The 23,405-nt window shown below is 45.7% G+C and overlaps 1 protein-coding gene across 1 annotated transcript in view; it reads left to right on the forward strand.

Moving 5' to 3' along the window:
• ABLIM3 (actin binding LIM protein family member 3) overlaps positions 1–19,448 on the forward strand; it is an 87,328-nt gene extending 67,880 nt beyond the window's left edge. The window contains exons 15-22 of the mRNA XM_052643546.1: positions 902–966; positions 7,729–7,876; positions 9,020–9,049; positions 9,640–9,698; positions 11,411–11,471; positions 12,130–12,137; positions 12,628–12,708; positions 17,293–19,448. Of these exons, the coding sequence (XP_052499506.1) occupies positions 902–966; positions 7,729–7,876; positions 9,020–9,049; positions 9,640–9,698; positions 11,411–11,471; positions 12,130–12,137; positions 12,628–12,708; positions 17,293–17,406 (566 nt within the window). The 3' untranslated portion in view covers positions 17,407–19,448. The remainder of the gene's footprint in view (positions 1–901; positions 967–7,728; positions 7,877–9,019; positions 9,050–9,639; positions 9,699–11,410; positions 11,472–12,129; positions 12,138–12,627; positions 12,709–17,292) is intronic.
• Positions 19,449–23,405: the final 3,957 nt, after the last annotated feature.

Genomic DNA, 23,405 nt, shown 5'->3' on the forward strand with positions numbered 1-23,405 from the left:
TATGTTTCTAAGAGACCACTTTGGCTGTAGGTAGGAAATGGTTTGGAAAATGGAAAAGAGAGGACTGTGGGCATTGGAAGATTCTCGTAGGCACCTGGTGGGGGGTCTTAATGGTCCTCAAGGTGCCAGCCCGCCAGATGGTGTTCCTTTCAAGTATGGGAAGGAGCTGTCATTAAGTGCCACTTTGCTTCAGCATGTACCTTTAGTAATGAATGTCCATTTTGAGCAGTTTCATGGGAGCTCAGAGGGGACCCTGCCCTACCTTCAAAGAATTCTCCATTTGGAAAAGAATTACAACACAAGCCCAGCTGTAACCCAGAGTGGAGGAGTGGGCAGTGTCCACAGGAGAGTGTTCAGAGGGGACTCTTAGATGAGACTATTTCAATCACAGAAAAAGGAGAAACAATATTTTTTAAAATCTCCAAAAGGCTTGAGGCGAAACAAGGATTTCCTGGGTCAGGTGACTAGAAGTTTCTGGGGTACAGCTGGATCTAGAGGTGGGTGGGAACCACCAGGACCTGAGCAGTCCTCAGGGCTGGGTGGCTGCAGCCTCAGGCTGACTGTCCTCACGCCAGGATGAGCTCTGGCGGGTCCAGGCTGACCCCCTGCCCTTGGCAGAGAGAACACCTTTCCTGCCAATGTCAGCAAGAGTCCTAACATCGTGGCTTATTAGCTCTGGGCTGTTAGCTTTGCTGGCGCTTTCTAGCCTAAGAATGGGCAGGGACACTGGGTGTCTCAGTACAGGGAGGCCCACGGTAAAGGCAGCTCACGAAAGTGCACTTGTGAGGGGTCGCCCGTCTAGAAAGTGGCAGCACCAGGCAGAGAGCCCCTGTGAAGGCTGTTCTGCCGCCCACGCCCTCTCCCCAGGGCAGGGGCTGACCCTAGCTGTCTTTCCTGGCAGTGCCCCGAGCCAGGAGATTCTCATCCGGAGGAGAGGAGGACGACTTCGACCGCAGTATGCACAAGGTGAGCAGGCCACACCACTGAATGGGGTGCTGCCGGGGCATGTTATGAGGGTTTCTCATTTGTGAGGGACAGAAACCAAACTCAAACTATGATAAAATAAAAAAGAAATGCAAAACTTGGCATAACAGAAAAGTCAGCTGGTAGGATTAGCTGTAGGTTATTCCTGCCGTCAGGTGGTCAGTGGGCACCAGTGACTTATATGTCACTGGTGGGAATGGAAGGTGGTGCGGCTGCTGAGGGAGTCTGTGGCCCTCACCAAGTTACCGTGTAGAATTACAACAGGAACTGTCGACGGAAAACACACACACACCACCTAAAAGGTAAGAATTATGTTTTATTCAGCAGATATACTGAAGACCTAACCCCAGGATTCAGCCTCTCAGATAGCTCTGAGATAGTGTTCCAAAGAGGTAAGGGAGGAGCCAGGATATATAGGTTTTGCAAAAAAAAAAAAAAATAATCAGGAAGTTGAACATCAAAAGATTGCTGCTGACTAGACTAAAGAAAAAACAGACATTTCCAGGTAATGAATTTAGCCCTTTTCTATGTATGGGAAGATGCAAGGGCCTGGGCTCACTGAAATCATTCCTTAATTTGCACCTGTCTAAACTGCACTGTCTAAGGTCGGTATCCTGTCCTCCTCCATCCTGAATCCCCTCAGGGTATACCACTGAGAGGAGCCACAGAGGTTGGTGGCAGCAACATCCTTTGTTTATTGATATGGCAGGTGACATTCTTTGCTCACAGTGCTTCCTCTTGGTAATAAATTTGACCAATTTTGGAGGCACTGCATGACCGATTTTGTCCCTTGGTGCCAGGAAGGTGCATTCCTAGGTCAGGCAAAGATTCTGTTGACAGGCCGCTGAATGTGCTCATTTTTCTTGGATTAGGCCCTACTGATCATCTAAAAGTCTCTGGGCCGTGTGTCTTGCTAGTCTGTTATGATCCAGGAGATGTTTTCCCTTGTCCCTTCTTCCCATATCTAGAGTTGCACTATTACAATTATTGTGTGTAGAGTTATGGACATGATCAACTGCCTTGAGATAACATTAAATTTGTTGGAGGCTTGATCACACGTTGGTAATGTAAGAGATAACAATCTTATAAAACAGAATATAGCAATACAGCTGGTAACATTAATAAACTGATAGTGCAGCAGAGAGAGGCACAAAGTGTAAATAATTTGAAAACAACAAGACAGAACAAACTAGAAGAGTCATTAGTATAACTAGGTGTAACCTGGTCAAAACAAGTCATCAAGTCCACAGGGAATCCAGCTGGAAAAGCCAAATTCTGGAAGGATCAGGTAGAGAAACAAAGGTAAATGTTTCATCTTTGTTTACAAAGGTATACTTTACCAATTTGCTGTAGGTCATAGTATAAGAGGAAAGTTTTTCTGAAAAACAGAAATTAAAAATCAGTATGTATCAGAAAAAGTCAAAGTTATCAATCATATTTATCAATTCATTCAGTCTCATGTAATTAATTCCTGTTAATCTAGATGAAGTTGTTAGGTTTTCCATTCGTTTTTAAATTTCTTACCCAGTTCAGGAGTATGATCTAAAAGTTATCAGAAACTTATGCTTATTGAAAGTCATTTTTAATGAATCTTTTTTAAGATTTTCATTTTATAGAAGTGTCAGAGTAAAACAGTGATTGTCTATAAACAACAAGACTTAAAATGGCAAGGTTAAAGATCTGACTTATTATAACTGACAAGATACTTGGATATTTGTGATATAGAACATTTTAAGATAACTAGAATTATGGCTTATAACTTTATAGTAGGACGTATCAGATTTTCAGGAATTCCATATACATTTTGGAATATCTATATTAATGATATTTATCCATACAATATAACCTTGACAGTGCTTCTCAAGTAATTTAACACAGCAGTCCCCAACCTTTGGTACCAGGGACTGTTCTATGGAAGATAATTTTTCCATGGACCAGGGGGATGGTTTCAGGATGATTAAAGTACATTACATTTATTATGCACTTTATGTCTAATCTGGCCACCACTGATCTGACAGAAGGTACCAGTCCATGGCCCAGAGGATGGAGACCCCTGATTTATTAATAGCATACCAAATAAATACCAATTTCTTGAGATGCCTCAGAATCTCTTTGAAGCATCCCGGAGTTAGCTAGGGATCAAATAACTTCAGTTAGAATTTGTTATTTGGGACATTTGTCAAAAATATCACAAAGGTTTCAAACCACTTGGCCAAACAGGATCATAGATCACTGTGAAACAATACTTACTTGACCAGTTGTCACCAAAGTGACAATTTCAAAAACAAACACAGGTAACTGCATATTACTATTAGAAGTAGGCTGGCACAAGATTGGATTTGGTTCCTCTCTCTGTTAAGAGAACAAAGTTTTCTTGCAATACTGCTTTTGACAGGTTGTGTGAGATTCTTTTTCTATAAGTGATTTGTATTTGTTTTTGAAATGTTTTGTCTTTTTGACCTACTGTATATCACGGGGAACTCAATATTCTATAATAACCTTTATGGAAAAAGAATCTGAAAAATGGATATATTTATATGTATAATTGAATCATTTGTCTATACACCTGAAACTAACACAGCATGGTAAATCACCTCCAATATGAAAGAACAATTTTAAAATTAATAGGAAAAACTCTAAAGTTTTCAGTTACCAAAAATCTGCAGAAACTATTTTAAATCAATACACCCAAATCATCAGTTCAGTCGCTCAGTCGTGTCCTACTCTTTGCAACCCAATGGACTACAGCACGCCAGGCTTCCTGTCCATCACCAACTCCCAGAGCTTACTCAAACTTATGTCTATGGAGCTGGTGATGCCATCCAATCATCTCATCCTCTGTCATCCCCATCACCTCCTGCCTTCAATCTTTCCCAGCATCAGCATCTTTTCCAAAGAGTCAGTTCTTTGCATCAGGTGGCCAAAATATTGGAGTTTCAGCTTCAGCATCAGTCCTTCCAATGATTTCCTTTAGGATGGACTGGTTGGATCTCCTTGCAGTCCAAGGGATTCTCAAGAGTCTTCTCCAATAACACAGTTCAAAAGCAGTTAAAAAACCAAATCATAATTATTCCTAAAGGGTTCACCTGAAAACTTCAATCTCATTTACCTTTATTTTTATAACTTGCAAAAATATCATTATACCAATTTTTTTTGCTGACAAACGCTGCAACAGAAATAACATGAACTTACTGACCTTCAGTAAAGCCTGACAAAAGAGATGTCTGTCTTAATTAAACCAGCAAGCTTAAGTTAGCTTTAATATCAGGTATTAATTTAATATTGAATATTTCCTAGATGAACGTGAAATTCATTCTGGCCAGTTTCATTTTGTTTCAGTTCAGTTCAGTTGCTCAGTTGTGTCCGACTCTTTGTGACCCCATGAATTGCAGCACACCAGGCCTCCCTGTCCATCACCGACTCCCGGAGTTCACTCAAACTCACGTCCATCAAATTGGTGATGCCATCCAGCCATCTCATCTTCTGTTGTCCCCTTTTCCTCCTGCCCCCAATCCCTCCCAGCATCAGAGTCTTTTCCAATGAGTCAACTGTTTGCATGAGGTGGCCAAAGTACTGGAGTTTCAGCTTTAGCATCATTCCTTCCAAAGAACACCCAGGGCTGATCTCCTTTAGAATGGACTGGTTGGATCTCCTCGCAGTCCAAGAGACTCTCAAGAGTCTTCTCCAACACCACAGTTCAAAAGCATCAAAGTATTTAATTTGTAAGCACTTACTTTTAAGCTAATTAAATAGAATTCTTTTATAAATTAAATTTTGACAGTGTTTCTGGAGGTAGAGACACCTCGTGTAATGTATATGTATATTTACATTAGTTTCACCTTAAAAACTTAGTTATAAATCAGGTATTACAGTATAAACTTACTAGTTTATAAATAACAGTTGGAATAAGTTAAATTTGCTTGCTCAGATTACTATGGCCTTGCTCTTTGTGAAAAAGACTTAATATCATTTAGCCAGCAGACCATTTTTGATAATTAAAAGCAACTGTCTTTGTCCTGCAAGTTTCTAAAAATAAGAAATGTGAATATGGCCCACACTGATGACACATACACAAAATGCCTAAGAAAATCAGGTAGAATACTTACATCTCAAAGACACAGGGACAGAAATGCAGGTTCTCCCTAGAAGGGCTTTTGTTTCTTTAAGGTCAGAATTCCGTAAAGATGTTTTATCAAGACGGTTTTCTCTAATTTAACTGTGTACTCAATAGAAGAGGCCCTCTCCACCCCCATCCCCTGCCTTAGTCATTTTCAGGACAAGAGTTCCTTCAATTCCTAATGAAGTAAGTACTTGTAAATATTAAGTTTCATACATGCAGAAATCTGGCTCGGGTCTTAGAGGCTGGCAACCTGTCGATCCTTATTCTTTTTGTTTTGAAAGCTTTATTCCCCATTCCAAGGTCAGTTTGTCAAAATAAAATCACTAGTGATGGCTGGTGGTGAGCCAATGTGCTGATGTGAGCTTAACTCCTCTAGATTTTAGCCTGGAGTCCTTTTAGCCCTATGTTTTGGTTTCTCCCTTCAGTAGCCTGAGACCACTGTGGGTGCTTGGAGTATGGAGTGGTCAGCTCTTTTGCATGTCCATGGAAAGCAAGTTTCTAAGTAAAAAGAGTGAGTTACCCTGATAGGTACAGCTGCACGGTGTGAAGACTTGCCTCTATCACTCCCACAAGTTCCTTGGTTTCCTGAGAAAGCCATTGCCAGCCAGGAGGTGATGTTCCTTCTGAGCTGAAAGCTCTCTTGAGATATCTTCACTTTTATTTTGACAAACTCTAAGCATCCAATTCAAGGAAAAACGGCAAGCCAGTCTATATAATTACTCCGTCTAACCTTACTCAGGGTCTTAAAACTGAGCCAAGTCTCCTCAGTATTTCAACTGAGGATAACCCGCTCAGTGTCTAAAACTGGGCAAAAAATCTTCACAGTGTCTTCAGACAGATAACCCAGGTACCTCTTCTTGAAACTAAGTTTCAAGGATAACCTATCTCTCTTCCAGTGAGGAGTTTAACACCACTGAATAAAACTTAGGATCATCAGCCAATAATAGGAGAGTGAAGTGAAAGTCACTCAGTCATGTCCAACTCTTTGCGACCCCATGGACTATACACTTCATGGAATTCTCCAAGGCATCTTCCCAACCCAGGGATCGAACCCATGTCTCCCGCATTGCAGGTGGATTCTTTACCAGCTGAGCCACAAGGGAAGCCCAATAACAGGAGAGATTCACCCAAATTCATCTGGACTCTGAGGAGGCAGACAGGCCCAAGAATCTCTGCTGGTACCTAGGCTCTGGAGCCTTTAGAGTTCAGGCAGAGGAGAAAAGTCTGCTCTGGGTCCCTTAGTGGCTGCCAAAACTGTTGACAAAATATATATATATATGCAACTGAAAAATTGAGAATTATGTTTTATTCAGCAGACACTAAGGACCTAAGCTCTCAGAAATCTCTGAGGCACAGTTCTGAAGAGGTAAGGGAGGAACCAGGAGATAAAGGAGTTTCTGTAAAACAAGACAAAAAATAGTCAAACATCAAAAGATTATAATTAAGGGAAAAACAAACATCTCAAGTTAATGAATTTAGCCCTTTTCTTTGTATGGTAAGATGCAAGAGTCTGGGCTCACTGAAATGATTCATCTGACACGCACCTTAGCTATCTAGGGCCAGTATCCTGTTTTACTCCACTCTGAATCCCCTCAGGGTGCACCGTTGGGGGCGGGGGTGGCTGCAGAGGTTGGTTTGACGGCTGCAACATCCTTTGTTTATTGATGTGGCAGGAGGTGTTCTTTGTTCACAGACCCATCAATTCCATTCCTAGGTATATACCCAGAAGAACTAAAAACCGGTACTCAGTAACATACACGCAGTTCATGGCAGTACCACTCACAATAACCAAGAGGTGGAAGCAGCCCAAATGTTCATGAGCTCGCGAATGAATAAACAAAATGTGGCATATCCATATGACAGAGTATCAGCTACAAAAAGAATAAAGTGCTGATACGTGGGACAATGTATATGAGCCCTGCAAACACTATGCTTAGAGAAAGAAGCCGGACACAAAAGCCCACATACTGTACGATTCCATGTATATGGAATATCCAGAAGGGGTAAATCCACAGAGACAGAACCGAGACTGGTGATTATCAAGGCCTAGAAGGAAAGGGGGAAAAAGAGAGTGATCATTTAATGAGTAGAGGGTCTTCTTTGGGGGTAAAATGATAAAAATGATGTGAAAATAGGTGGAGGTTGTGGCTACACAGTTTCAGCAATGTACTAAATGCCACTCACTGTATTCTGTGGACACTTTAAAATGGTTAATTTTATGTTTTGTGACTTTCACCCCCCCCCAAAAAAAATGTCTGTTTTTTAAAAATTGGGTGCCAGCAACTCCAAGAGTCCCAGGAAGGCTCTCCCTGGCCTAGCTAGCGCCATCTGTCCATCGCTGAACCAATCACTGTGGACAGGGTTAATGCTGTTGTTGGCCAGGCCTTATTTCTGTGCCCACCACCAGGGACCCCCGACCTGACCACAGGACTACTTATGAAGTAGAGAAATGCAGTCCCCCTAAAGAAAACATGGATGCTACGAAGGTAGAGGGACACGTCGGGGAAGGCAAAAAACGTGAGAGGTTCACTCTAGAGTCTGGCCCCTCAGCCCTCCCCAGGCCTGTTTCAGCCCAGTGTTCTTTGTTTCCTTCTAACTTCATCTTCCTCCTCTCCCACCCCCAGCTCCAGAGTGGAATCGGCAGACTAATTCTGAAGGAAGAGATGAAGGCCAGGTCCAGTTCCTATGCAGACCCCTGGACCCCGCCCCGGAGCTCCACCAGCAGCCGGGAGGCCCTGCACACAGCTGGCTATGATGTGTCCCTAAATGGCTGTAAGCACTGCCCCAGAGCCTGCTGGGTGGGGGTGGGAGGGGGCACTTTCTTTCCCATCAGTTCTTCCCTAAGTGACACAGCCTCACCAGGGTCTAGAATACAGGCTAAAGACCATGCTCTGACCTGAGGAGGCACTTCTGCCTCTTTGGGTCAGTCTGAAGCTGTGACTTCCAGTCAGGTGCCATGTAAAGAAAGAAAAAACTCTTCTAATAGTCTGAAGATAAACAGGGCTGACTGTTGAGGTAGTTGAGCCTTCCATCACTGGCAGTGTACAATCAGAGGCTTGGTTCAAGCATTCTGCCCTGAGAGGCTCCTCCCTGTTCCTGGACCCACACACGACTCTGCCTGCCTCATCTCTTGCTTAGCCCTGTGGGATTCAGTCCTGCCAGGAAGTCCTGTCTCAGCTCAATATCTGATGGATAAACAAAGGTACCAATCATAATCCAGTGTGCTGGGCATTTGCAGATACACTATAGCCCTGGTCCTCACAAAGACCCAGAATGTAGAGGGATTATTACCACCCACTTCATAGAGGAGAGACCCCTTGCCCAAAGTCAGACCCAACACAGAGACACTCAGGCCATAAGCTTTTTCCCCTCTTTGCTGTATGTACTGCACCTGATTCCAGGTGAGATCGAAGATGACTGTGGTAGTGATGATGATAAAGCCAGTTTTATTGAGGGTTTGTATCTGTCAGACACCGTGCTGATATTTACTGTATGGTGCCCTTTATCTTTCACAAGAACCCTATAAAGGAGACACTGTCCTTCCCTATCTTACAGATAAGCGTGGTTTACTAATCTGAAGCTGGGCATCTATTAATGGCAGAGCCGGGATGAACTGATGAGCTGTCTCCCTGTTTGACCACTGAGGGGCACTGTTTTCAACCCCTGGCTCTGGGCTCTGCATTCTATCAGTGCTGGTCAAAATTTAGCTCCATTCAATGGCATGTGTGCAGCGAATATCACACAGCGCCTGCTCTGGGCTGGCCTGAGGAGGGAGGACCTGCTGCAGGTGCAGCAGTTAGAAGCTGACCAGTGGGAAGAGGCACTGAAGACGCCCTCCGCCCTGCCGGCCAGGGTGGCCCAGGAATGAGAGCTGTTTCTGTCACTCCACTGACCTCCAACTTCTCTCTCTTGCAGCCCCTCGGTCCCACTACCTGGCCGACAGCGGTATGTTCTGCCCACCCTACCTTCAGACCATCATGTTGCGTGAGGGCCAGAGCCGAGTCAGCTGCAGGGCCCCCTGAGCTGTGATGAGCATTCAGCATGGGTGTTCCAGCACAGTCCTCATCTGACATAGTCCACCCCGTGTGTTTGTCAGATGGTGGGCCTTCATCTTTGGTTCTGGAACCAGGGCTGCTGTGCCCAACAGCTCCCAGAGGAAAGAGCGAGCATACGCACCTTCCACCCATGTGCAAGCCTGCCTGTCTGAGTTCTGAGCTCGACTCCAATCCCAGGGCCTATGTTCAGAACCACCCTGTGGCCAGGACACATGGGTCCATCATAGGAGTGTACATGTGAGCACTTAAGGCCAAAAGACTCTGTGAGTGGGTACTTCGGGGTGGCCTTGAATTCTGCCAGGGTGAGGCACCCCTGAGATGGTCAGTTGTAAGCCTGGAGAGCAGTGGAAGGAGCTGGCAGCCCCTGTCCATGCCCCTTCCTATGAAAGTGGGGAGTAACCCTGGCCATTTGCCCAGATGACCTCAGGGAGAGGAAACCCTGGCTTGGGACTTCTGGTAATTGTCTTGGCTCCTTTTCAGATCCCCTCATCTCTAAATCTGCCTCCCTGCCTGCCTACAGAAGAAACGGGCTGCACAGGGTAAGTAAGAGAGGATGCACTGAGGACATTATCCCCAAGCAGTTCACAATTCCTGCATCCGCTCGTTGGTGATGACAAACGGGTGAAACCTAGACAGAGGCTTTAGGGCTAGAGGTGCATTGACAAAAGAGCCCCCATGGGAGGGCTGGGAGCCCCTAGTGTTCATGGCACAATTATTCCACGCTGAGCACTGTACAAGCACTCACTTGTTATAACCCTGCAAGGTAGTTACTGTTCTTAATAAGCTATTTTGTGGATGAAGAAATGGAGGTACAGACAGGTGCAGTGACCTGCTTGAGCTCTCATTCCTAGAAAGTGCTGAGCCAGGATTCGAGCTCAGGCCAGCTGACTCACCTGCTGTGGCCTGGAGCCGTCCAAACTCTTAGATATCCTACAGCGTAAAACTTTCATGGAAGCTGAGTTGGTTTAAGGACTGAAAGGGAATAAAAATGGCTTGTTGGCAAAAGGAGAGGCTCTGTGACTAGACAAGGGATGGGGGAGGGAAGGGACATTAAGACAGACATTCATTACTGACACCTACCAAGGGCCAGCACTGTTCAGGATGCTGGGGGTCCTACGGTGAACATACTTGCTGCTCCTATGGAGCTCACATTCTAGCTGGAGAGACAGGTGACCTGTAAGTGCATGTGTGACTTGAAGTCAGCAGTCATGTGTATTTGGAGAAGGTCAAAGGAGGGGTGAATTTAAACAAAGGCCTGCGTGCAGGGAAGGACGACCTCACCTGTCCAAGATGAGGAAGAGCCACCCAAATAGAGGCAAGCACCATGTCAGAGTCCCTCGGTGGAGAGGACACGAGGCTGGGATGGAGGGAGCGTGGAGATGAAGCCAGACAGGTGTCATTAGGGCCCAGCGCTGGTAAAGACTCAGAAGGTTTCCGCGGGTGTGCTGCACCATCCAACTCAGATTTCTAATGGGCTCCTCCTTGTGTAGAGAAGAGACTGCAAAGGACAGAAGTGGGAGACTTAACTGTGTAAGAGATGATTTTAGGGTTAAGCACACAAAAGGGATAGAGCTCCATGGAAGAGTGATGGCTGGTGTTAATACCATCCCCTCTCCCAAGCAGGGGACAGACAGACCCTGTCCTCAACACACCCAGGGCCTGGACATTTGTTCGTGAACAGATGTTTATACTGAAAGCCATTGATGTATGCCAGGCATTGCTCTGGGTGCTTGGAATACCAGTGACCAAATCAAGCAAAAACCCCTGCCCTTGGAGCGTGTATTCTTGCAGGGAGAAAGAGAAAGCAAGCAGCAGCACGCAGCACACAGACCACCTTACACTATGTTGGCAGTCGGACGCGGCTGAAGTGACTCAGCAGCAGCAGAGGGTAGTGAGTGCTGTGGGAAGGAAGGGGAAAGCTGAGCAGGACAAGAAGGGTGGCGAGTTGAGGAAGGGGCGACTTATAATTTTAGATAGAGTTGTCAGGGTAGATCTCATAGAAAAAATGATACTTGAGTAATGAAAGAAAGTATATGCTGCAGTTCACCAGTATATGCCTATTTACGGGTGCCTACTATGTGCCAGGCCTAGGCACATGGCAGCAAATTAAATCATCCCAACTTGAGACTGAGGTTTCTGAGGCAGCGCCAAGTCCCACCAGCTCCAGTCCACTTTCTGGAGATGGGTGGGGACTTGAGTGAGGCAGAGGTGAGCCCACCTCAGGCCAGCCCTGCTTCTATCTCCCCTGCAGACACCCAGCGCAGACCTATTCCACTACGACAGCATGAACGCCGTCAACTGGGGCATGCGAGGTTAGTGTGGGCCTCTCCTGGGACTTCGTTATCATGCACTGCTCACAACGGCCCATTTGACAAACGATTATGGCCCCACCCTGGGCTCTATCTAAACCCCGAGTTCCCTTTCATTTCCCATTCCCTCCCTTTTCCCCCGCTCCTCCCTCATCCTCTCAGGTCCCTGGCCTTGGGTGATCTCCAGGCCATTTGTCCCATCTGGATTCCCAGAGCCATCACAGAGTGCTTGCTTTTCTCCCAGTACTGCTGAGCTGGAGTTGCCTGCCAGTCCCTGGGAGGAGGGAAACACTCAGAGCCAGACACATTGTTCCCAGAAAAAATTCCATGAGCCTCACGCTGTGATGCTCTTCCACCAGCCTCATCTGGCTCCAGTAAGCAGGCTCAGGCAGGTCCACATCAAACGCTGGAGGAATCCCCCTGGAAGATGAAGGACTTCACCCATGTGTTTCATGGCCCCCAGGCTCTTCTTATGTCTATTCTAAATATCTCTAAAAACCTGTCCCTGGATCAGCCCAACCCCTTTCTCCATTGTATTCAAACCAGCCTTGATTTGGGATGAATTCAATAAGGACAGGGTCTCTATACCAGAAGCCAGTGTAGGGATGCAAAGCAAAGACTGATGGTTTCTACTTTTTGTGTGTCTCTTTTCTCTCTGCAGAGTACAAGGTAAAGATACATAGACCCTGGGGGTCTCTGGGACCCTGCAAGTTGCTACACTGGGGACGAGCGGGAAGATGACAGCACTGTCTATGCAGGGAAGGGAACATCGACAAATAACCCCAAGGGTCCTCTCAGGACTAGCATTTCCGGTCCCTCCTTGGGCACTTTCCCTGAATCCTGCCCTACATCTCTTGCCTCCTGAAACCAGACAGTTCCCCCAGGCCTCAGAGACCTTCCTGGAGGCTTGCCAATCACAGATATGAGACATTCACATGCAGGAACCCTTCTGCTCCCACACCACGCTCATCCCTGGCAGTATCCGAGGACTCTGGGGGCTTGCCTTTGGGAGACAGTGTCTTGAGGCTGCCAGGAAACCCCAAAGAGGATGCACCAGTGCTTCCTCCAGACTTGATCATCTCTGGCCCTTCCTGGATAGAAGAGGGATCGCAGCCACCACCCTCACCCAGCCTACAAACACCCCCTCCTCTCTCCTCAGATCTACCCTTATGAACTGCTACTGGTGACCACAAGAGGGAGAAACCGACTGCCCAAGGATGTGGACCGGACACGTTTAGAGGTAGGTACAGAAACTGAGCAGGAGCCTCTGGGTTTGAAGTGCTTGCAGAAATTGACTGGTCTAACCCAGCTCGGGAGGGACAGACAGAATGAATGACATAGGGGTCACACAGCTGGTTGAAAAAGCAGAGACTCCTACCTGGTTTCCTTAGCCCAGGCTGTTCCTTGCTGTTCTGTGCAGCCTCTTGATTCAGTTAGCATCTGTAATGCACAGCTATAGCGTGTCTCCAAACTGGGCTGATACTTTTGCAGACGTAAGAGGGGAGCTGAATCTGGTTCCTGCCTTTCAAGGGCCTGCAGCCTGTGTGCTAAGGTAAAACACAGCACTGGCGTTACACAGGACTGTATAGAAAACCAGTGCCTGCAGTGGGAAAGGATGGGGACAGTTCTCTGCAGAGGGTAAACATATAAGCAAGTCTCGGGCAGGACTCCCTAGGTTCCAACCCTGATGCTACCATCCCTAGGTGGACAGCTTGGCCACGTGACAAACTGGCCCCTCTCCAAACCTTGGCTTTCTCCTCTGTAAGAAGGGGTGATTGTCATGCTTCCCTCAGGTTGCCAAGTGACATACATGAGGCAGTACACACGGAGCCCTTGACATGGGATCCAGCAGTGTGCTGAGTAGAAAGCTCTCCAGAGCTTCTGTGCTGTTACTCGAAGACCACAAGGCTGGCTGTGCTGACACAGGCCTCCAGGGAGAGGGAGGAACTGGATGGACTTGGGGTGGGCGGGTCCAGGTGGACAAGGAGGGAGGAGCAACAGCGAGCGATATAGAACAGACGAGGCCTGAGCATGGCCTTGGGCTCTCGAGCCGTCCAGTCCACTGGGCGTGGAGTTCCAGTCCCTGCTTACACCGACTCCAGAAGTACCCCCTGTCCCTTCCCTCCCTGCCTCTCCCTGGAACACCCTTTCCATCTCAGCAGCCCCTTCACTCCTCAGGGCTCCATTCTAGTGACGCCTGTGCCCCAGAGCCTCCCCAAAGCTTTCCTCAGGGTGTGTCACTCACCTTCTCTTCCAGCCTCCTCCAGCCGTCTGTCCAGAGCACAGACCCAGTACCTTTCTCCTTTGCATCAGCTCATCAAGCCATCCATCTCCTCTGTCTGACACACTGTCATCTACCACAGGGCCTGGACTAGGAGAAGGGTCAGGAGTTGTCTGTGGAATTGAATGCAGGCTTGTAAGAGAGGAGGCTCAGCACTTCTTGGGACACCCTTGACCTGACAGCTAAGGAATCTGCCCAGAGTAGAAGGTTGAAGCCATAGGAGGGGGGTGTGGGCAGCCAGGAGGCTCTGTGAGTCCTTCCAGCTCTAGCAGGCTGGGGTAGCAGGGACAGAAGCTGGTGATTCTCCCCATGTAAGTGTCTGCCGGTGCTGACGGGGACAGCTCCCTCAGCAGCTCAGAGGAGCCAGCATTTAGGGATGAAAATGTTCACAAGCCTGGTTCATCCTGGATGACCAACTGCTCTGCTCCTAGACACCCAGGAAAACACAACCTTCTCTAAGAATCCCTTGAGGAGCTTTTTAAAAATACTAGTACAGGGTCCCACCCAAGTCCAATTAAATCGCAGTGTGGGGAAGGAGCTCAGGCATCAGTGTTCTTCAGAGGTTCCCAGGGATGTCTGATATGTAGCCTGAGCTGAGGGCTAGAGACCCTGCAGCAGCAGTTCAGGGTGGGCACTGAAGAAGGAGACCCCTCTGTCCTCAGGGAGCTCAAAGTATAGATACTTATTCGCACAATAAATATTTCTTCAAACCTATTATATATACCAGATACTGCTCTAGGTGCTTGCAGTGTTATCAGTGAACAAACCAAGGACCCCTGCCCCCTTGAAGCTGGTGTTCTCATGTGAGGAGACATATAGTAAATGATACAATAATAAGGAAATGATACAATAATAAGGAAATAATAGTGTGTTGGGAGGTAACAGGGCTGAGGGGAAGGGGTAAGAGGAGAGCAGAGTGAGGTGGATTGGGAGCTGGAGGGGTGAGTTGCAGGCTTAAATAGGGAGGTCTGAGTAGAGCTTGTTGAAAACATGACATCTGAGCAAACACTTGAAGTATAAACCATGCTTTTATAGAAAGGAAGCACATTCTGGGCCAGGGAAACAGCCACCGCCAAGGCCCTGACACAGGAGTGAGCCTGGTATGTTGGAGGACAGCAGGAGGTGAGTGTGGCCGGGGCCAGAGGACGAGGAGGAGATGAATCAAAGGAGATGGAGACTAGGCCACACTGTGCGACAGACACGTGAAGAGATCCCTGCACTAACGAGAGTGCCGGGGAGTCACTGTGCCGAGAGCATGGCCCTCACCATCTCAGTCATCCGCACAGGATCCATGAGGGCAGGCACTGGCACGCTGCCACTGTCACGAGAGGACACTGAGGCTCAGTGATGTCGAAAGTGCCATGTCCAAGGCCACACACTCCTATCTGCCTGGCTCTAAAGCCCGTGCACACAGTCTTTATGCATTAAAGTCTGTGATGGATGTCAAGTGGACAGGCTGCCATTAAATGCTCTGAGAACTCAGGAGAAAGGAGACTCCATGTGGCCCTCAACAGAGAGAAGAAAGCCTCAGATTCCTCAGTGCGTCCTACAGTGGCTACTTGAGTGGTTTCGGCTTAATTCCTTTATACTGTGTTAAAGATTTTTTAACACAGTGGCGAAAGCCAGCTAGGGAATCAATAGTAACCATCACTCTCCAACAACAGAAAAAGAACAGATTAGACTAAATTACAGTTCCTCTCAGGCTTTACTATGGAAGGGGCAGAGAATGTTCTCATATCCACATATTTTCAGCACTTCAGTGAAAGTAAAACAGATCTGGGCAAGTCAATAGCATGAACAAAAGAAGAAGGACACTGTCTAGACTGGTGGGGTCTGAAGGAGTCTAACAACCAAATGTGACATGTGGGTGCTGCCTGAATCCTTATTCAAACAGACCAGCTCTAAAAAGATACTTCTGAGACCATTGGGGGAATTTTATTATGGACAACTATTAGGTAATTCTGTGGAAGTGTCATTTTTTTCTTGCCCATGCTGTTGTGGTTATGTAAGAAAATAAATACCCAGTATGCTTGGAGCTGCCAGCTGCTGTATGTAGGAGTGAAGTGCCAGTATCTAGAGTTAAGACACTTAATGAGACGAAAAAGAAGAAAATGTGGCAGATTCTGATGGTCACTGAATCTGGGTGAGGGGCATGGGTGTGAATTGTGCTGTTTTCTCTCTTTTGTGTATTTTTGAAACTGACCAAGAGGGTGGTGGGCATACACTGCATTTGGAGTCAGGAGCCCTAGACTCAGTTCTGCTACCTACCTAGTGGCTTCCCCTCCCTCCTGGGCAAGTCATTTTAATTCTCTGACTTTTGCTTTTCTCACTTTTCAGTTGGGTAGAAATAATTCCTGGTTTTCAGAGTGGTCGGAAGAATTAAAGGAGAAAAGGGTGAACGTACATATGAGCATGATAAAAATGCAATATAGGTAACTGGTGGTAGGGTTAAATACTAATTACCCAAAAAATCAACTGAGATATATAACCAGTGATCTCTAACAAAAGTATGATATATAACCAATGATATCTAACAAAAATATCAAAGTTACCTTTACCTAAAGAAAGTGTTGGAAATGTGGCAAAAACATTCATTCACAGTGACAACAAGCCAGAGAATTGGTTAATTGTTATGTGGCTGTACACATAATTCTCATTCAATTTCCTTCAATACCTGATGAGCTAATATAACTGGTAACAAGAGCAAGTGAATGCAGTAAGCTTTCAGGCAGGATATAGGCCATCTAATTCTCTCTTTAAACAAAATCATAAATTTTATTTAAAAAATAAAATGTCAGACCTCAAATTTTATTTGAAAAATAAAATTTCAGACCTCCAGAAGAGTTTCAAGAATAGCAAAATGAGGATCCATTTATCCTTCACCAACTGTTTACATTTTGCCACATTTTAAGTGCCATATATTTCTAACTCAAAGCTTAGAAATCAAAGTTGTATCAACTTTCAACTCTGCTCAGAAGGGACAGGAGAAAGGACAGGCAAAAAGGGGTTAAAAAATCCACTAAGACAAGAACAATGTTTCTTTATGTGGCATACTTGTTTTCATATAACAGAGTATGGTATGGAGAAATCGGGAGAGGAATTTTTTTTTTCATTCACTGACCTAAGGAAAAACCTTCCAGATTCTTTTGGTAAACTTATTACTAAGAGGAAATACACCCTAAAATCTTGGACATGCCTCCTTTTCTGTCCAAAGTAGACAGCAGTAACATTATGCATACACACTCCTGGACACAGTGCATGGGGCAGGGATGCAGAAAGGGGAGGCCAACTGAGAGGCACTCAGGAAGTCCCGCCTGAGTCTTGGGTAGAGAAAGCCTCTCCAGCCAGATCAACTACAGAGGTCCCTCCCAGGAAACACTCACTCACAGTCATCCACTCGACAGATACTCATCACACACCCTCCGTGGGTCAGGCACTGTGCCAGGCACAGCAGAACCAGAGGAAACGTACAGGAGCCACTCCTGCCTCTACCTGCCTCTCATGTCCTCGTTGTTCCCTCTGTCTCCTCCCCTCTTCTTCCAGCGCCATCTGTCCCAGGAAGAGTTCTACCAGGTCTTTGGCATGACCATCTCCGAGTTTGACCGGCTGGCCCTCTGGAAGAGGAATGAACTCAAGAAGCAAGCCCGGCTGTTCTAGGCAGAGGCTCTATAAATATATATGCATTTATATAAAGATATATGTAAAATCTCTATACTGAAGCTCGGTATAATCCTCTTGTGTAATGGGACACACTGCCTGCCATGAGACTTGCTTTTCTGTACCGTCAGGCAAGCCCACATCATCAAGATATTTTTATGCTCCTTACTTTCTCTTTTTTAAGTGCAATGGGGTTTGGGAAGGAATTTGTGGGGACTCCCATCCTTTTACTGGGGAGCCTTTTTATACTGAAACATCTGTCCTGACTTGAGTCCCCCAAGGTCCAACTCTCTTTCCTAAAAGAGGTGCCTGAAGGAGTCTCTCTTCTCTCTGCTTCTCGGCTCTTTCCCCCAACCTCCAGGGAGGATGCTGACTGTGCAGTTTTCACACTTCACTGGCCCCAGAGGGGCCCTTCTCAAGGTGGATCCACAGCGTTCTCCCCAAGTCACTGAACACCTTTGAGAGCCCTGAAGAATTTTCTCCGCCCCCCCCCCCCATTAGGACCTCAGTGCTGTCTGGGGGTGATGCAGCTAGAAATGTGGGTTTCACATCTATTCGTTACAGAAATAAACAAATGGATAGGGCCTTGGCCTCGCCTCGCCTCTTCAATCCTCCTTCTATCCTTAATCCTCACCTCTCTAATCCTCCTTCTATCCTTAATCCTCACCTCTCTCTAGTCCAAGTCTATGACTCATGGTAGGAAAAGAAAAAGCACTTCCCTTTTCTGCATCATTACTTCCCATGGCCCCGTGCCTGGCCCCTACATGAAGAACCCGAGGGAGAAAGTGGGAGCCGGGAGCAGGAGACAGCAGGACGCCGTTAGTGCCAGGGCTGCAGGACCCCTGGGGACCCTCCCTCATTGCTCCCAGAACTTCCGGACCCTCCCCCTTAGGAGGAGAGGCCCATTTTTGCAGCCTGTATTTTTCAGCCTTACTACAATCTATGTGCCTGACAACTTGCCACAGGGCTAATGTTCCCACCACGGCTCCAACCGAACAACTAGACAGACAACCTCTAACACACCCCTCCAAAGGTAATACAGACCACGTCCTAAAGGAAGCTTCCTGGCCTATGTTGTCTGGTCTCTGGGTTGGTAGAGCAGCCCAGCCACACCCCCACCAGTCCTCGGCTCCCACTGGAAAGGTGGCCACGCTTCACGGGGGAAACTTTTGAAGAATGACTGCTTATGAGATTCCAAATGGAGCACTGGCCAACGTCACTCATGGTCATCCTGATTTCCCCAGTGGCTGCCTTTCCTGCCCCCTTGCCTTCTGGAACAGGGATGAAAGCTTAACCATCTCTCCTCCCCTCCCCAAATCTGCAACCATGAGTTGGTGATGGTGAGGTCTGTTCCTTCCTGGAGATGGCTTGAGTCAGACTGTGAAGGAAGGATGAAGAAGTGGAAATGAGTTATGACTCTCAAGAGGTTATGTGTTGTGGCAAATGTAGAACTGACTTCAACTCAACAAATCCTCACTGAGCACCTACCTGCTGATGCTGAGCACCTGCTGTATACTGAGCACTTAATGTGGGAGGGCAATGGGAATACTAGAATCATCAACCTGGGGCCCAATCTCAGGGGCATGCCTACTAAAAATGGGTGTCATAAGGCATGTACTCAAACACGACAGATGTGAGGCAGAAAGTGATAGGAGACAGCATGAGAAAGTGTGTGGACGTTACTAAGAAAGCAGATGCAGCTGGTGCAGACCAAGGACAGCTTTCTGGAAGAGACTGCATCTAAGCCAAGTTCAGGAAGGTGAAGGAGACTGAAGGGAGGAGACTGTAACCTGAAAGGGTGATAGGATGAAGGGCCAGAAGGGAGGTCTAATATACTCTCATTTAAAATGTCCACCCTTTCTGCATCTTCTCTTTTTGGCCAATGTCTTTCAACTGTCCTGACCCTTTTAGAAAAGTCCCCAGCCAGACACAATCATTGAAACTGCCTCATTATTGCTGGTTAAGAACTTGGAGAGATTGAAGGGCTTTGTTATTGTTGTTGAATATCTTTGTTTCCCATAAATGCACATAATTTCAACCCAGACTCGTGTCCTTCTGTCATTTCTCATGTGAGTGGAAATGAGTGACATGGGGAGAGGCTGAACCATGCACATTTTTCAAAATAAAACTATCAGAGAGAAGCCCTCTCTTGGTCTCGGTTTCTCCTTTGATAAGAAAGTCTGACCAGGTAAGCATTACCCAAACTGTTTCCTGCAGAATGCAGGGTCCTAGAGGATGGAAGAGGTTGTTGCAATTATGAATAGGCTTCTATGATTAAAAAAAATAATAATTATGGTGGTAAGACCCATGTGAGCTGACGATTTCCAAAAGGTAGTAAATCTAGAGATGGGGAAGCACGGTATCAGAGTTCTCATCCTCAGTAAGCCAGAAATCCCCCACCTCTACACTTGACTTCATCTGAATCAGTGTTGCAGTTACTGACAAACACAAGAGGAGATCAAGAGTAGAACATGAAGTTCACTTCCCTACACATATGCATCAAAAATACATGTAAATGTTGAACAGTTCTCAAAGGAACCCGACTGAAAACTGGCAGAAGACCTCTTATACAACCAAAGCTGCAAGAAAGATCTCCATACAACCAGGTAGGACAAAAAAGAAAAATAAGGCATCAGGAAGTGGCCAGCACCCCTGGGGGGTAGTTATGAAAGAGGAAAGGTTCTCTCACCCTGGAAACCACCTTTGCCAGCTGGGAAGTTCACCAGAACAGGGAGCTGAAGGGGCCTGGTCTCTGCTTGCAAGGAGCGTGTGTGTGCTGGTTTGCTAGCAGTCGGGGCAAAGAGGGACCAGCACTTGATGGCTACCATGACCTCACATTGTCAACCCAAAATGCCATCTGGGCAGGGCTGCTGGTATGCACAGCAGCTAGGTGCTGAAACCTGGCCTTGAGCAGATGGCCCCTGGGAGAGAACTCAGTCCAGCTGTGCAGAGATTGCCTGGAGTGTGGCCTGGGCCTCCACTGTCAGTGTCTGCCACAGGGCACAGTCCACCATAAGACCCCCCACTGCCAGCATGCTCACAGAGGAAAGCAGCTCCAGCGGTGCAGACTTTGCAAGCCCACGCACAACAGGGTCGAGGATGATGTCAGAGCCGGTTATCAGGGCTCCCGTTCCAAGGAGTGGGCCCAGGAGCAAGTCCAGCATCACCGGACCGTGCTGGTGCGCACACGAGATGGCACAACCTCAATCACACGACCCCCCCAGTAGACCCTGGAGAGGAGAACACAGCTGTTCCTTTTCCAGTGGGAGCACTCCAGTCCTGCCTACCTCACACCACAGCTGGGAGTCATATCTGGGGTAGACAAGCCCTGGGAGGGTCCTATCACCTCGAAAGCCCAGGTGCTAAGCGGCAGCACAACCACTTCAATTTCTGCAGCCACAGTGCCCTGGCCCCCAGTACCTGCCTAACACTAGGTCTCAGAAAACCACAACGGAGAAAGGAACATGGCCTTGGGCTACTCCTAGGCAAAACCAAGGACACCTGCACAGGTGGTGCAGAGATTCTCTGTCACTTGCTTCAGCACTCATATCCTTTGGGAAAGAGCATGCACTTAAGGGCAGTGCAGCCTTACTGAACCCAATCATCAGAGCTTCTGCTTCAACAACAGGAGAGCAGACTCCACCCCCGACAGGGCTGTGACAGCCACAGAACTAAGCAGAGGACTCCCCACACTTTGCAGTGCACACTCTAGTTACCACACCACCAATCACACCCACTATCAAAGGAATAATTTCCACTCCGAAAAAGACATGGCTGGCATTCGTACCAAAAATGATGGACTCACACAGTCTACACAAGGACACTTCCACATTAAAAGTCCTTTGAGACCACAGTAGGTAACTGTTTTTCCTAAATTCACAAAGATAAATTTAAGTAAAGTTAAAAACAGAACCTATTCCCAATTAAAAGAGCAAGAGATAGACCCAGCAAGAAAAAAGGAGAAGACTCAAATCAATAAAATTAGAAATGAAAAAGAAGTCACAACAAAGAAATGCAAAGGATCATAAGAGACTACTATGAGCAACTACATGCCAATAAAATGGACAACTTGGAAGAAATGGACAAATTCTTAGAAAAGTATAACCTTTCAAAACTGAACCAAGAAGAAATAGAAAATATGAACAGACCAATCACAAGCACAAAAATCGAAACTGTAACCAAAAATCTTCAACAAACAAAAGCCAAGGGCTAGATGGCTTCACAGGTGAATTCTACCAAATGTTTAGAGAAGTGCTAACACCTATCCTGATCAAACTCTTCCAGAAAAGTGCAGATGAAGGAAAACTCCCAAATTCATTCTACGAGGCCAAGAACACCCTGATACCAAAACCAGACAAAGATGCCACCAAAAAAAGAAAATTAGAGATTAATGTCACTGATGAACATAGATGCAAAGATCCTTAACAAAATTCTAGCAGAGTCCAACACATTAAAAAGATCATATATTATGATCAAGTCAGCTTTATCCAAGGGATGCAAGGATTCTTCAATATATGCAAATCAATCAATGTGATATACCATATTAACAAACTGAAAGATAAAAACCATATGATCATCTTAGAAGAAGCAAAAAAAGCCTCTGACAAAATTCTATACTCATTTATAATAAAAACTCTCTAGAAAGTAGGCATAGAAGGAACATACCTCAACATAATAAAGGCCATATATAACAAACTCACAGCAAACATTATCCTCAATGGTGAAAAACTGAAAGCATTTCCTCTAAAATCAGGAACACGACAAGGGTTCCCACTCTTACCACTATTATTCAACATAGTTTTGGAAGTCTAGCCACGGCAATCATAAGAAATTAAAGGAATCCAGATTGGAAAAGAAGTATAACTCACTGTTTGCAGATGATGTGATTCTCTACATAGAAAACTCTAAAGATCCCACTAGAAAATTACTAGAGCTAATCAATGAATACAGTAAAGTCCCAGAATATAAAAGTAATACACAGAAATCTCTTGCTTTCCTATATACTAACAATGAAAAATCAGAAAGAAATTAAGGAATCAATCCCATTCATCATTGCAACAAAAAGAATAAAATACTTAGGAATGCTGCCGCTGCTGCTAATTCACTTCAGTCATGTTAGGAATAAATGTACCTAAAGAAACAAAAGACCTATATGCAGACAACTATAAGACACTGATGAAAGAAATCAAAGACAACACAGAGATGAAATGATACACCATGTTCTTGGATTAGAAGAATTAATATGGTAAAAATGACTATACTACCCAAAACAATCTATACATTCAATGCAATCCCTATCAAACTACCAACAGTATTTTTTACAGAACTAGAACAAGTAATTTCACAATTTGTATGGAAACACAAAAGACCACAAATAGCCAAAGCAATCTTGAGAAAGAAGAATGGAACTAGAGGAATCAACCTGCCTGACTTCAGACTATACTACCAAGTTACAGTCATTAACACCAGCACAAAAACAGAAATACAGCCTAATGGAACAATATAGAAAGTCTGGAGATAAATCCACACACCTATGGATTTGACCAAGGTCAAATTTTTGACAAAGATTTATCTTTGACAAAGGAGGCAAAAATATACAGTGGAGAAAAGACAATCTTTTCAATTAGTGGTGCTGGGAAAACTGGTTAACCACATGTAAAAGAATGAAATTAAAACACTTCTAACACCATACACAAAAATAAACTCAAAATGGATTAGAGACCTAAATGTAAGACCGGAAACTGTAGAACTCTTAGAGGAAAACATATGCAGAACACTGACATAAATCACAGCAAGATCCTTCACGAATGGAAATAAAAACAAAAATAAACAAGTGGGACCTATTTAAAATAATATAAATTTAAAAGCTCTTGCACAATGAAGGAAACTATAAGCAAGCTAAAAAGACAACCCTTAGAATGAGAGAAAATAACAGCAAGTGAAGCAACTGACAAAGAATTAATCTCCAAAATATACAAGCAACTCATGAAGCTCAATTC

Source organism: Budorcas taxicolor, chromosome 7, assembly GCF_023091745.1.
Source record: "Budorcas taxicolor isolate Tak-1 chromosome 7, Takin1.1, whole genome shotgun sequence".
In the NCBI taxonomy this organism is placed as follows: Eukaryota; Metazoa; Chordata; class Mammalia; order Artiodactyla; family Bovidae; genus Budorcas; species Budorcas taxicolor.